We start from the raw sequence: 15,382 nt of genomic DNA, 5'->3' as shown, positions 1-15,382 counted from the left end.
TCCCTCTCTGGTCACACCAAAACTCGTGGGCACCCGATGAAGGTAATGGTTGGAAGATTCAGGTGAAAGGAAGCACTTCTTCGCAGGTAACCTGCGGAACTCCCTCCCACAGGAGGCAGGGGCGGCCACCAACCCGGTTGGCTCTAAAAGAGGACAGCTAGGCTCTTCCTCAGCAGCTGGAGGCAGCAATGCTCCCGAATGGCAGTTGCTGGGAGCCGCAGGAGGGCAGAGAAACTCCCTGCAAGGCCTACAGGACGGGGGGAACGAAAGGAACCCGAAAGGCGACGCCTTTTGTGAGTCTAACCACACGCCACGCGTCTATGGAAAGCGGAGATAGCGAAAGGGCCGGGAGAACAAATCAACCTGTAGCTCTATGGCCTCGGCGGCGCTCAGAGCGTCGCTTCCGGTGACGTCAGAGCCGCCTCCCAGAGCGGCTGGGGGGCGGGAGAACGAATCAACCTGTAGCTCTATGGCCTCGGCGTAGCTCAGAGCGTCGCTTCCGGTAACGTAGGAGCCGCTTCCTGTGGTGGCGTTTACGGAACGGGTTTGTTGTGGAAGTGGGAGGAAGGGGCTGGCGGTTGGCCGGACGCCCAGCAGGCCGTACGGTTCGCCCGTCAGCCGTCGCCCTCATGTTCGCGGGGCGGGAAAGTGAAGGCCAAAGAGGGGCGGCGGGGCTGCCGTAATTGCGGCCGTGCTGCGCGGAGGAGCGGCGGGTTTTGCGGGGCCTCCCGTAATCACCCCTCTAAAGCCCCCTCTGAAATTGCCCTTACTGCAGCCGTGAGATCCCCGCCCCTCTGGCTTCTCCCTGGCAGCCGGTTCAAAACACCGCGCCGTCTTAAGAACGGGCGCCTTGGGCTCAGGTGGGCAGGCTTAGCCCCCGAGCCCAAGTCCTCTCCACAGAGATCTCCTGTGCTTCGTTGTGCTTCAGGTTGCAGGTGCGCTTCAGGTGCCTGCCTCAGTCCTAAAATTACAGAGCTGGAAGGGATCCTGGGGGTCATCAATCCCAACCCCCTTATGCAATGCAGGGATCTCAACTAAAGCATCCCTGGCAGATGGCCACCGCCAGCCCTGCTGCCCTGCCTCTTCCTCCTCTGCCTGCGCTGGAGTGGTGCAGTAGCTGAATGGGGTGAGCTGAAATAAAAGCCCTGTATGTTCTTTCTGTTCATGGTGTGGCCATTCTCTCAGTTCACTGTTCCTACACAGCGCAACATGAGGGCAATACCAGGCCTACTAAGTTGGGCTGTTGTAAAAGCGCTTGAGATAAACGCCTGTGAAGTGTTTTTGGGGCAGCGCTGGGTGCATAAACGGTGACCAGCTTGCCAGGAAGGAGGCTGCTGTCCCATTGTTAAATAAAACAGGACTAGATGGTTCGGGTTCAGAGGCAGTGGCCCACTATCTGTGCCCTACAGGGTGAATTTTATATCGCGGTACAAAAGGGGAAATATCAAAAGCCGACATTTAAAGGGGTAAAAGATCTGGAACAAAACAGGGGTGGAGAGGGTGACCCTACTTTAATAGGGAGACAATCAGGTACAAATGTATGGTTTACTCCAGTGTGGACAGGCCCAGAGTTTGGGTAAGAGTCATGAGCTAGAAAGTCTCTAATCCAGATCTTGCTTGAGATATAAATACACTTGGGCAAGCCAGTGTTTTCTCAATCTCAGCACCTCATCTGTTGTATGGGGATGATTTATAATACTAATTTTCCTTAAAGGCTGTTGTAAGGGTTACAGGATAATACACGTGAAGTACTTCGAACACTTGGAAATATGCTGTATAAATGGGAAGTATTATTGCTTTCTAAATATATTTTTTCTTTTGACCTTCCAAGGGAATACCAAAGTGTTAAATGCTAGACGACTCATTTGCAAGGTGCCTTGGTGTTAAGGAACTGGAAGAGATCAACAGCCATAGCTTAACTGTTCAACTGTGATGTTGAATCATGCCTCGGCCAGCTCCCAATGGATAAATCTTTGCTGTCCAAAACCCTGCTCAGAGAGGAAAATACGCTTGCAGCTGAGGAGCTCCAAACAACAGGGTAGGTAGTCTGGCATCGCCCACTGTAAAGGGCTTTGAAGTACCTTGACAAATACTAAAACTGCTGTAATGCTGAGATTGGACACTTTTTAATTGGTTAGTTGAGAGCCACTGTGATGAAGTGAATAGGCTAGCTTTGAATCTGGGAGACAGATTCTGCCCTCCAGATGTTGGGCTGCTGTCTTTAGCATTAGCAGAATGTGTCAAATTACACATAGCAGAGGAACACCCATCATAGGTTCCAGGGATTGTACTAATTCTGCAGCAGCAGGAGAAAGTCTGGGGAACTTTGTTCTCCATATGTTGCTGAAGCACAAACTGTTGGGCTGTTAGCATCCAAAATGCATATGGAAAATGTTAAGGTTTGAAAGGACTGTAGAACCCTGTGATGTCATATGCTCTGTGGCATTTCTCTCTGTGTGGTATTTCAGTTGGTTCAGTTGGTTTCATACACTCTCTGGTATTTCAGTTGGTTCAGTTATTAACAGTCTTGCGAGTCTTAACGGTTAGAGCAGCAGGTGTGTTGTGTTGTGCTGCTGTTTGCCTCAGAGTCAGAGTAAATGTTAGTCTGTAACAGTTTAATCTATGTAAGATGTTCTAGCAACTAAATAAACTTCCACCTGCATTGTGTGTGTATGTACACACACGTACACATATATATATCTGCAATTGCAAGTACACTAAGTAAAAGTTATTTGGTCTTTAAACACAAGTATCTTGTGTGGTTTTTATAGGAGGAGAAAGAGAACTAAAGGGTCAAACCACCCAGGGCTGTCTTCCACATACTCTGCAAACAGGAACTAGAGTCTTAATTTCCCGCACAAACATCAGTCTCAGCAAACATGGCCAATGGCCAAGTGCGATGGGAGTTACAGTTCAGCAGCGCATGAATAAATTACTTTAACTCTTTAGATTGATGTATATACCCTGTAGAAGTGGGCTGAATTTGTAATGTAAAAGATACTCCAAGTCTGTTTTGATGCTGTGTGGATGACTGCATGCAAGACTTAACATATGTGCATGTATTTGTCCTGGAAGACAACACTTCATGTTTGGTGATTGCTTTCAGAGTTTTCAGTAAAGTTTGTAAAAAGAACAAAACAAAGTTCAGCAACATCTGAAGGGCCACGGTTCCCCACGCCTGAGCTAAATAGAGGGTCCATGATCAGGATGTGAAGGCTATAGGGAAAACTTTCCATATTGTTTTGGGTCATATACGAGTTATTGTGTGCTTACACTATGCTCAATTAGAAATATTTAACATGCCTGTGTATATGCCAGATCACATGCCTCAGTATTTGAGAACAATTGTGGTGTATTCTGTGTATGGTGCAAATTTGGTGTTTTTATGAAAAGTACACAGTTGGGACAAATTGAACTGTGCCACCACTCTATCTTGGTCATATGCAATGTTAATTGTATGCTAGTGCAAGATCTAGTGGATGGCATAGTTTAAAAGTTGCGCAATTAAGGAATCAAACACAGCTGTTGTGCTAGTGGAAGCTTGTTGCACAACAGCTGTGTTGGCGAGCCGTCTTTTGTAATCTGTTGGCGTGCAGTCTTTTGTAATATACTTGTGTTTTCCTTTGCACAGCAATGCTCCGCCAGCACAACAAGGATATCAATAAGTGACAGTGCTACGCTGGATACAGCCCTTGGTTCTGCCATCCATGCTTTCCCCCTCCTGCCTTTGAGGAGTCATGGCCACCACAAACCCTTTGGAAAACCTCCAGGTAGAAGCCAGCTGCTCTGTCTGCCTGGAGTACCTCAAGGACCCCGTGATCATTGACTGCGGCCACAATTTCTGCCGGGTATGCATCACCCGCTGGTGGGAAGATCTGAACCGGGACTTCCCCTGCCCCGTCTGCCGCAAGACTTCGCGCCACCGCATTCTGAGGCCCAACCGGCAGCTGGGCAACATGGTGGAGATAGCCAAGCAGCTGCAGGTCACGAACAAGCGCAAGGTGCGGGATGAGAACTTGTGCGAGAAGCACAATGAAGTCCTCCGCCTCTTCTGCAAGGACGACCAGGAGGCCGTTTGCTTAGTGTGCGAGATCTCTCACGAACACCGCTCCCACACGGTGGTGACCCTGGACGATGCCTCCTTGGAGTATAAGGTAAAGTGGGGATGGGACGTGGCTGGAATCAAGTTTTTGAAAAAGACGGGAGAGTGCATGAAGACCAACATTTGATTTTGTTCATAGTACAGTGGTACCTTGGGTTACATACGCTTCAGGTTACATACGCTTCAGGTTACAGACCCAGAAATATTACCTCAGGTTAAGAACTTTGCTTCAGGATGAGAACAGAAATCGTGCTCCGGCGGCGCGGTGTCAGCAGGAGGCCCCATTAGCTAAAGTGGTGCTTCAGGTTAAGAACAGTATCAGGTTAAGAACGGACCTCCAGAACGAATTAAGTACTTAACCCGAGGTACTACTGTAATTGGTTTTAATATTTCTATTGTGTCTGTAAGTGACTTGGAGTCATTTCCATGAGTAATGTGATTAATGTATATAAATAACAACCAGAAACATCACCAGCCGTGTGAAGTATGCATTTGATGTGTATCTGCCCATTGCGGGCAGGTGTCTTTTTTGCTATCACAGTAGCACATAAACCTGCACGGACTGTACTTAACCTGATTGAATAGGGAAGCCCAAGTGGGAACTGCAAGAAAATGCTGTCCTATATTTTGGTTTGCTTGTTTAATCATTAAAGTGCTCAGCCAGCCAGCCACGGCTTCCTCCAGGGAACTATAAGTAAGCCAATTCACTCTCCCATTTTTTCTCTTCAACATAATGCTCAGCTGGTTGCTAGTGACCACTGACTATGCTCTCAGTCTCCATAGGGTTGTCTGGGTGGAGGCTGTTGTTGTTGGCTCTTCTGCAAACCTGAGTATGCTGGTGCCTCTCTTTTGTTTCTTGGTGGCTTCTGCGTTAGTTGAATTTCTGTTAGGCACTGCAGTCAGAGGTGGACTTGGCCATTAGAGGGTGTCATGGAGGTGAAGAATGGAAAGCCTTAAAAATGAGGAGAAGGAGCTTGAAATTTGATGTGAGAATTCAGTGCAGAGTTGAATGGAGAAAGGGAACACAATTGTCTTCCTATAATGAATAGGAAGGCTGGAAGAATAGCAAAATAAAGGCAGCAAATGGCAGACACAATGTGGGTAGGTTGCTCTTGTGTTTGGGAACAAGGTATGCAGCCTGCTATAAGTGGAGTTATCCTGCTATGGGGTGGGCTACACCTAGATCCAGCTTTCTCACTTGAACCTCAAGTGTCCAAGGTGGTGCCTTTGTCCAGCTCTTGCTTACTTGCCAGGCTACAGTTCTTTCTGGACAATAATACTCTTTTTCACGGTTCCCCAAATTCCAGCAACCTCTCCCTTGCTTGCATTACAGTAATCCCCCTGAAGATGTGAACACTTCAATTAGTGCAGAATGCATCTGGCTAAATGTTGACCGGTACGCATTAGACTTGTGAGGTCAGTTGGCCATAACCTGTTACACAGGGCCAACAATCTGTTGTTGATACTTCACCACACTTCAGCCAGTGTGATCAGCAGAACGTCAGAGACTTCCTGCTTTCTTCTTGATAGTCTTCTCCAGAGTTCCCAGTTAAGAAAACTCCTTACCCACGCAGTTCAATCTAAAATAGAAAATGTTTAGCATCTCATGGCACAAGACGAGCATAAACATTCTAGCTACGCTAACTTTAAGGTATGTTGGTACATCATGAACTATTCTACAGTCATACCTTATGTTACGGACGCTTCAGGTTATGTGTTTTTGGGTTGCGAATCGCGGGAAACCCGGAGGTACCGGAATGGGTTTCGCCACTTGCGCATGCGCAGAAGCGCTAAAATCGTGCTTCGTGCTTGCACAGAAGGACAAAATCGTGCCTGCGCAGACGCGGCGCTATAGGATGCGAACACTGCGGGTTTGCAGACGTGCCTCCATCACGGATTACATCCGTAACCCAAGGTTCCACTGTACTGTAACACAATTATCTGGGCTTATAAGTAAACCTCTGTTTAAAAACCTCCAAGGAAGAAGAGTCCACCACCTCTCGTGAGAGACTGTTCCACTGCCGAACAGCTCTTACTGTCAGAAAGTTTTTTCCGAATGTTTAGTCGGAATCTCTTTTCTTGCGACTTGAAGTCTTTGGTTTGAGTCCTACCCTCCAGAGCAAGAGAAAACAAGCATGCTCCCTCCTCCATGTGACAGCCCTTAAGATATTTGAAGATGGCTACCGTATCTCCTCTCAGTCTCCACTTTTCCATGCTAAACATACCCATGCCTTCAAGCATGGTTTAGTTTCCAGAACCTTCATCTTCTTGGCTGCCCTCCTCTGCACATGTTCCAGCTTGTCAAGATCCTTCTTAAATTGTGGTGTGCAGAATTGGACACAGTATTCCAAGTGTGATCTGGCCAAGGCAGAATAGAGTGGCACCATGACTTCCCTCCTACTGCTGCATCATACTGTTGACTCTTAAGTTTGTGGTCCATCAAGACTCCTAGATCCTTTTCACATGTACTGCTAGTATGCAAGGTGTCCCCCATCCTATATTTGTGCATTTGGTTCTCCCTGCCTAAGTGCAGAACCGAACATTTGTCCCTATTGAAATTCAATTTGTTATTTTGCGCCCAGTTCTCCAATCTGTAAAGGTCATTTTGAATTCTGATTCTGTCTTCTGTGGCATTAGCTAACCCTCCCAGTTTGGTGTCTGCAAATTTGATGAGCATCCCCTCAGTTCCTTCATCCAGGTAATTTATAAAGACATTGAACAACAACGGGCCCAGGACAGAACCCTGTGGCACCCCACTTCTCACTTTTTTCCAGGATGACAAGGATGGGTTTGGTCAGTCAACCAGCTACAAATCCATCTAACAGCTACCTCATTCAACCCACATTTTACCAGCTTCCTCACGAGAATATCACCGGGGGGGGGGGGGTGTCAAAAGCCTTACTATGTCTACAGCGTTTTCCTGAACGAACAAGTTTGTAATTCCATCAAAACGAAATCAGATTGGTCTGACATGACTTATTTTTGAGAAACCCATGCTGGGTCTTAGTAATCACAGCATCCTTTTCTAAATGCTCATAGACCATAGACAGTTGAATTATCTGTTCTAGGCCCTTCCTTGGTAATGATTTTGGTAATGATGTCAAGATCACCGGTTGGTAGTTACCTGGGTCTTCCTTTTTCCGCTTTCTGAAGATGAGGTCATTCCATTCTGGAGACTGTAACCTTGATTTATGGAGCTATTTGGCACTTAGCTTATATAGATATAGATATATATGAGTTTCTAACACTGCTTGTGGGCATCCTAGAGGTGCCTGTTTATTTGTTTTTTGGCCAGTGCAGGAAGCAAGATGGGTGGTTCTTATGCTCATGACTCGTACTCTTTAACGGCTATCCCTGTGCTAGCTCCTAATTATGCCATCTCCTCTTTCAAGCAGGAAAAGCTGCAGAAATGCCTGGAGCCACTTGAACGAAAGCTGCATGAGATCGGCCAGTGCAGATCCCGGGAGGAGAAGAAGCCCGGGGAGCTCAAGGCAAGTGCTGCATGCTTTGGACTGTATCTCTTTCACTTGGAATTTCCTCCCAAAGCAAATGCTGCAGTGGAAACTTTGGGAGCCTTGCTTGAATTTCAAGTGGACTACTACTACTAATGGGACACAGGTTGCGCTGTGGGTTAAACCACAGAGCCTAGGACTTGCCGATCAGAAGGTCGGTGGTTTGAATCCCCGCGATGGGGTGAGCTCCCGTTGCTCGGTCCCTGCTCCTGCCAGTTCGAAAACACGTCAAAGTGCAAGTAGATAAATAGGTACCACTCTGGCGGGAAGATAAACGGCATTTCTGTGCGCTGCTCTGGTTCGCCAGAAGCGGCTAAGTCATGCTGGCCACATGACCCGGAAGCTGTACGCCGGCTCCCTCGGCCAGTAAAGTGAGATGAGCGCCGCAACCCCAGAGTCAGTCACGACTGGACCTAATGGTCAGGGGTCCCTTTACCTTTACCTTACTACTAGTAGTAGTATTAACATTTTCTCTCACTGAGGCAACTCAAGGCGTCTTTATAAAAACAAAAAACAAACTTTCATTAATATCCAAGGTGTAAAGCAAAAACACACACGTTAAAAACAACAGTACATCATGTGTGCTTTAAAAGGTCATATATCATTAACAGCCAAAGGCATGGTTGAAGAGGAATGTTTTTGCGTTGCTATGCTTTGTTACGTTGATATGTAACAAAGGCACTAGGGAAACCTCCCTGGGAAGAGCATGCCACAAATAGGGAGCCACTACAGAAAAGGCCTGTTCTCGTGTTGCCACCCTCCAGTCCCCTTGTGGAGGGGGCACACAAAGAAGGCTTCAGATTAGTTGCAGAGTCTGGGTCGGTTCATATATGTGCTGCTGGCTCTTCTTGCCTAAGTGCAGAACCTTACATTTGTCCCTTTTGGAATTTACTTGGTTAGTTTTGACCCAGTTCTCCAATCTGTTGGAAGTCATCTTGAATACTGATTCTGTCTTCTGGGGCAGGGGCTACCCCTTCCAGTGTCACCTGCACATTTGATGAGCATCCCCTCAATATAAAGAGCCCAGAACAGAACCCTGCAGCACCCTACTTGCCATTTTTCCCCAAGATGACGAGGAACCATTAATGAGTACTCTTTGGGTTCTGTCTGTCAACTAGCTACAAATGTAGCTCATTCAACCCACATTTTACCAGCTTCTTCACAAGAATGTCACAGAATTCCCATGCTCCACCGAGCTTGTAACTGCTATTGAAAAAAGAAAGAAAACTTAATAGGAAATAACTTAATAAAACCACTTGCTGTATAAAATAAAAGCTGGTACAGTCATACCTTGGTTTTCGAACAGCTTAGTTCTCGAACGTTTTGGCTCCCAAACACCAAGTGAGTGTTCCGGTTTGCAAGCTATTTTTGGCAGCCAAACGTCTGACAGGGCTTCTGCAACTTGCAGTTGGCTGCAAGTTGAGCAGAAGCCGCGCTTTGGTTTCTGAACGTTTTGGGAGTTGAACAGACTTCCGGAACGGATTCCATTCAACTTCCAAGGTACGACTGTCTGTGATATTTTCATTTGCTGTGATACACCTGCACCAAGATTCCCTCAAAAAATAAACGCTGAGCACAGGCATTTGGAATATATAGTTAACCATCTCAAAGCTCTGTGCTACTTTTTGTTGCTGGTCGTTGGGCAGGAAATACCCTTCTGCCCCCACCAAAACGAACCAATTATAAAAAGGAACACAGTAGCACACCGGAAAATTGTAATGTACCAGAATTGCATACTTTGGGATAATGTGCTCTTTTTTCCCTTCCATTTAGTTCTGACAGTTCTTTATGCTCCATTGCTTTAATTTCTTTTAGTTTTAGCTCCTCTAGAAATTGCTTTTGATGATGATGATGGTGATGATAAAAAATGTTTTGCAAAACAACAACCCACAAAGCACCCTTCAAACAACTTTAAAAGTGCATTACTATTAGTAACAGCTAAGAAGCCACATCTGCAAGTAGGTGGGAGAACACAAGGATTTGTCTTAGTGATACAGGTGAAACTGTGTATGCTGTGTAGCCACGTTTGTGTATGTAATGTTTATGCTCCTCTTATCCTCTTTGCAAAGCTTGGGATAGCCGACAGTTGTACAAATATACCAAAGTATATTGAAACAATTAAAAAATACAACAAATTTATGCCAGCTTTACAGTGGCAGCAGCAAGCAATGCACACTTTCAGCATTAGTACCTTTGGGAACCCAGAAACGGCGCAGGAACATTTCCCGGACCTTCCCCTGCTGGGTTTTCTCCCTCGCATTTGATATTCAGAGGTATACTGCCGCTGAACGAGGAGGTTCAGTTTGGCTAAAATGGCTGACAGACTTGGCCTAAATGAATTCATCTAGTTTTTTTTTTAATATTGCATTGAGATGCCATAGTACTGCCCATAGTAGAGAATCACATTACAGTGGACCCTCCGGTTACATACCGCTCTGGATATGTAACTTTCGGGTTGAGAACGCGGCAAACCCAGAAGTGTATACTTCTGTACACTTCTATTGTGTATATTGTGTATACCTCTATTGTGCTGTGCTCATGCGCAGAAGCGGCGCCTCCAGTTACGAACTTTTCGGGGTAAGTACAGACCCCCGGAACGAATTAAATTCATATCTGGAGAGTCTATTCCCAAAAATATTAGATTGCCACACTTCATAGCCAACTTTCCCTCCAACTCTAGGTGGTACACAATGGGATAAAACTCCTCTGTCTTCACAAAACAATTGGTAACCTTCCAGTTTCAAGAGGAGTGCCAGCGTTAGTCTCTTGGAGCACAAACCACAAAGATTTTTGTGACACTCTAAAGGTTGACACATTTATTATGATGTAAGCTTTCATAGACAGAATCCACCTCATCATATTATCACCATTCATCTGATGAAATGGACTTTGATCTACTAAATTGGTGCTCAAGGTGTCACAAGGCTTTTTTGTTGTTGTTTCTATGCAGTAAGTTGGGCTGAGAGGGAGACTGTCGCAAGGTCACCCAGTGAGAGTCACAACTGAGCAAGTACTTGAATTTGGGTCTTCCTGGGTGTCACACCACGGTTTTGTGCTGTGTGAGGAAGTTCCCTCTTTCTCCCAATCCTGAGCATCAACCTCATTGGGTTGACCTCATTGAGCCCTACCTAAACCCTGTCTCCCATCTCCCTGCAGCGGAAGGTTGAGGACCGCCGCCAACTCATCATCCGAGAGTTTGAGGAGATGCATTTGTTCCTGGAGGAGGAGCAAGAAGTGCTGATGCAACACCTGGAGGACGAGGAGAAGGAGATCTTGCAGAAACTAAAGGACAATGTGGCTGAGCTGTCTGAGCAGCGGGTCTCCCTCAACAGCCTCATCACGGAAATTGAGGAGAAGTGTCTGCAGTCAGGCATGGAGATGCTCAAGGTGGGGTGTGCATCACAGTCTACCTGGAGGGGGGGGGCGTCTCCTGCATATGAACAAATGCTGCTTGGAACATCCCATTCCTCAGCAGCCCTTGAGTCTGCCTCCTTCCCTTACTTTTATTCTAGTGCTTTAAGAAGTAGTAAACCACCAGTAAAGCTGAAGGCAGGCGGTAAATCAACAGTAGATTAAAACAGGCTTGAATTATCTTTTGCACCCACGGATCTGAAAGAGAGAGTCTGCTTCCCCTTTTTTCCTCAACTGCAGCCTGATGGAGCAGATAAAGCTCTAAACAGGACTTTCTTAGGAAGCAGTGATTGCATGTGATGGGTTCAAAGAACCTCCAGAGATCATTTGCCTCAACCAGTTTCCTGGAAATGCAGTGTTCTTGGCTTGCGACCACCGTGGAATGGGGCTCATGGGCCTTCATGTGGGGTTTTGGTTCCATCACTGATTGTGCAACTCAGAGGGATGAGAGTAGAACAAAGGGTCGATGAACTCTAGTCTTGTGCCATCCCATTTCTGTTCCCCACTTCCTCCACCTCCCATCTAACATTTCCATGAGGGTCTGTGAACCCCAATTTCTATAGACCCTTTGGATGTGAATCTGTATGCCTCTTGTGGGCAGCAGGGCAAGATGCATAGGGCTTTAGCTTTCTGTAGTTGACATGCAAGCATGAAATCCAGTGTAAGGTCATCAGAATTGGTTTGCTTTGTGGAGGCAGATCCTTGGAGAGATGCACATAGCTGATATTTCAGGACATTACAGTGGCAGGCTGGACGTTGGTGTGGTTTGCACAATAGGTCCAACACTTGAATCTTTTTGGTGCGTTTGGGGTTTTTTAAAACATGCCTGTGCTTTTTTAAGCTAAAACAGCAGAATAACATGTGTTGCTTTAACCAAAGGTGGGATCTTCCTCATTTCGCCAGTCTGCATAGATAGATTTTACTTAGCGGTTGGGCTCCTTAATGACTACACGACTCTTAACCATTTTTATTTCTTGTCCTTCTCATGCAGGATGTGAAGCACACCCTCGAAAGGTAAGGAGCAAATTCTTTGGTCATCACAACAGCCTCACTGCCTCTTAACATGGGGTCCTATGAGGTGGTCCTTGTCATAAACAGCTGTTGGACAAGCATTTGTCCTGGTTTGACACATGAAATGCTCTTTTAAAGACTGCTGGTCTCCTTACCTCTTGAAGGAGCGCTTCCAATGGATGCCTTTGCTTTCTGAAAGGAGGTGGGCAGCTACCAAAAACAGGGCCTTCTCTATGGTGGTGCCATCCGCCTTCACAACTGCGGAAAGCTCTCCCCAGAGAGGTTTGCCTTGCAACCTACCTTACTGTTCTTTTGGCATCAGGTGTAGTTGAAGGTATGAAAGGCCCCTGCTTTGCTGAAGCAAATACTTGTAAGGACAAAGGCAAGGGGTTGGCTCTAAAAGTGCCACTTCATTCCTAGTGGGAGTCCTTCCAAGAACAGATTGGCCTTTGATCGAGGCCAAGGCTAGCGGAAATGCCCCTAGAACAATGGGAGTTTCAAACACTGCCAGCAGGGTTTCCCAAAATAGGGTCTCCAGCTGTTTCTGGACTACAGATCCCATCATCCCTGACCACTGGCCCTGCTCCCTAGCGATGATGGGAGTTGCAGCCCACAAACAGCCAGAGACCCAAGTTTGGGGAAACCTGGTGAAAACTAAATAAGACCTCCCTGAAAATAAACAAGTTGCTCAATTATAGCCTGGGAGATGATTCACCCCCCCCCCCCCGGAGATTCTTTTATAACTGCCTTTCAATCATATTCCCAGGACCGTTTACAGAAATAAAAAAGCATATACATAAAGCATACCAAACTAAAAGGCACCAAAAATATGTAAAAAGCAGCATAAGAGAATCAGCAGAATTAAAAGTACTTGTGAATCTCAAGAATTTTTATTCGCTTATTTACGTTTGTACAGTGATATCCCACCTTCCTTCCATCCCAGAAGCCAAGGCTGCGGACCTGTAGGTTCTCATGGCATCACTCATCCAGGCAGTGACCAGACCTTACAAGTATTTGAAGTCTGGCCTCACAATGGCCATGAAACGAAAGATGATTGGGGGACACATGGAAGCAATGGACAACTTCAGGGACAGTGAACCTGGGGCCCACCAGATGTTCCTGGGGCTCACAGCTTGCATCATCCCTGACCCTTGTCCATCCTGGCTGGGGCTGCTAGGGGTTGGGAGCCCGGCAACGTCTGAAGGGGCCACAGGTTCCCCAACCCTGAACTTGCCCTCACCCAACTTGCTCTTCTCTTTTTCTTGCAGATGTGAAGAGGTGCAGGCCCAGAAGCTGAACCTGGTCTCCATCGAGCTGGAAAAGAACTTCTGCAACTTCCCCAGGCAGTACTTCGTCCTGCGCAAAATCATCAAGAGACTCACAGGTAAGTTGGTGTGGTGCCACATCCAGGCATTTTTCTTTTTGGTTGGTGTGGGGGCTGGGAGAATTGGGCCTCTTCTCCCTTGCTCATGGATCAGGGGGTTCGTCCACCGTGCCAACAAAACTCTTTGAGTTTGGAATAGATTCTGCGCATTAGCACCGTCCAAGCAATTGAGCTTAATTCTGATCAGTGCACACACAACACAACTCTGTCCAGGAGAGGTGTGCTAGAATTGTTGATAGTGGGAGAGGAATAGTATTAGCCTTCCCCAATCTGATGTGCTCCAGATGTTTTGGGACACACACACACACACCACCCAGCACAGCCAGTGGTCAGCAGTAACAGGAATGATACAGTCGTACCTTGGATCCCAAACGCCTTGCGAGTCAAATGTTTTAGCTCCCAAACGCCACATACCCAGAAGTGAGTGTTCTGGTTTGCAAACGTTCTTTGGAACCCGAAAGTCCGACACGACTTCCATGGCTGCTGATTGGCTGCAGGAGCTTCTTGCAGGAGCTTCCTGCAGCCAATCGGAAGCCACGCCTTGGTTTCTGAACATTTTGGAAGTTGAACGGATTCAGAGAAATCTCTAAATATGGACGTGTATTTTGTGTTGTTACAATTCTATATTTGTAAAATCAAATGAAAATTATTTCCAAAAAAAAAAAAAGCACCCTGAGCCATTGAGGCCTGGCCACTGTTGCAGCCGAGCCTGAACGAACGTCTCTCCCTTTTCCTGCAGGAGATTTGACCCTTGACCCCGAGACGGCCCATCCCAACTTAGTGCTCTCCGAGGACCGGAAGAGCGTCAAGTTTGTGGAGCAACGCCTGCGAGACCTGCCCGACAGCCCGCGGCGCTTCACCACCTACCCTTGTGTCCTGGCGACGGAGGGCTTCACTTCCGGCCGCCACTACTGGGAAGTGGAAGTGGGCGAAAAGACCCACTGGGCCCTAGGGGTCTGTAACGAATCCGTGAGCCGCAAAGGGGAGACGACCTCCCTGCCGGAGACTGGCTACTGGCGGGTGAGGCTCTTCAACGGGGACAAGTATGCGGCCACCACCACCCCCTTCACGCCCCTCAGTGTCGCCACCAAACCCAAGCGAGTGGGCGTCTTCCTGGACTACGAGGCCGGCAGGCTTTCCTTCTACAATGTGACGGACCGCTCCCACATCTACACTTTCACCGACACCTTCACGGAGAAGCTGTGGCCTTTTTTCTACCCAGGAATCCGTGCCGGACGCAAGAATGCTGCTCCCCTCATCATTCGGCCTCCCACGGACTGGGAGTGACAAGATGGCCGATTCTTCTCCCTCTGCCCCCCGCAACCTCGTTCTAGGATTAGCCCTCAAAGGTGGTTTTTAATTGAAAGAATTTGGGGGGAAAATTTTTTATTAGAGCATAAAGGAAAGTAGATAATATCAAATATCTGTTTCCCACCCCCAAAAGACTAAAATATTAATCTAAATATCTTATCAGATGTGTTGAGGGAGTTATTTAAGGCAGTTTCTCTGTGGAGAAGGACGCAAGGGAGCAGGAAACCAAGCTGGGAATGGCAGAAGGAAACGTGGAAAGGCTTTCATAAACACCACTGAAGGGGGCAGGGGAACACTACAGAAATGTTGGTATTTAACTTTGGGGCTTCACATTTTCTTGAAAGGATGTAACGCTAGTGAAGGGAATATTCCCCCAAAAGCAAAGAGCCCATTTTGGAGCAGTTCAGCTTTTGTGGAGGCCAGTGAAGAAATGGATTCCTTCTGCTTTCCCAAACCTCAAACGGGGCTTAAATCTGAGACGGTGATGCTGAAACTTGGGGGGCAGGGTGGAGAAAAACCAAGCCACACTGTTTGCATTAGCTGTGGGCAGAGCTGGTCAGCAATGTGTGTGAATGAGAGCGTGGCAGGCATGTGCTACATGGGCAGTGGAGGGAAGTGACCTGTCTGAAGGGATTCATCATTGCGCGTGTG

The 15,382-nt window shown here is 47.1% G+C and overlaps 1 protein-coding gene across 4 annotated transcripts; it reads left to right on the top strand.

Moving 5' to 3' along the window:
- The first annotated feature begins 479 nt into the window (after nt 1-479).
- LOC309524963 (E3 ubiquitin-protein ligase TRIM39-like) lies at nt 480-14,793 on the top strand. 4 transcript variants are annotated; one of them, XM_082210230.1, is made up of 8 exons: nt 480-502; nt 1,832-2,038; nt 3,632-4,154; nt 7,495-7,593; nt 10,771-11,001; nt 12,017-12,039; nt 13,305-13,420; nt 14,160-14,793. In XM_082210230.1, the coding sequence occupies exons 3-8, from the start codon at nt 3,738-3,740 to the stop codon at nt 14,705-14,707; spliced, it is 1,434 nt and encodes a 477-aa protein (XP_082066356.1). In that variant the 5' UTR covers nt 480-502; nt 1,832-2,038; nt 3,632-3,737; the 3' UTR covers nt 14,708-14,793. The 4 variants fall into 4 exon arrangements, with proteins under 4 accessions (XP_082066356.1, XP_082066357.1, XP_082066355.1 ...); XM_082210231.1 differs by lacking the exon at nt 480-502 and adding an exon at nt 524-544; XM_082210229.1 differs by lacking the exon at nt 480-502 and adding an exon at nt 551-935.
- Nucleotides 14,794-15,382: the final 589 nt, after the last annotated feature.

The sequence above is a fragment of the Podarcis vaucheri genome (assembly GCF_965113315.1).
Source record: "Podarcis vaucheri genome assembly, chromosome: 2".
In the NCBI taxonomy this organism is placed as follows: Eukaryota; Metazoa; Chordata; class Lepidosauria; order Squamata; family Lacertidae; genus Podarcis; species Podarcis vaucheri.
This window is presented reverse-complemented; position numbering and strand designations above follow the sequence as displayed.

Coding starts and splice junctions, on each gene's coding strand:
- LOC309524963 (XM_082210230.1), top strand. CDS start 3,738: ATGGCCACCACAAACCCTTTGGAAAACCTCCAGGTAGAAGCCAGCTGC. Junction 7,594..10,770: donor AGAAGCCCGGGGAGCTCAAG/GCAAGTGCTGCA, acceptor ATCTCCCTGCAG/CGGAAGGTTGAGGACCGCCG. Junction 13,421..14,159: donor AATCATCAAGAGACTCACAG/GTAAGTTGGTGT, acceptor CTTTTCCTGCAG/GAGATTTGACCCTTGACCCC.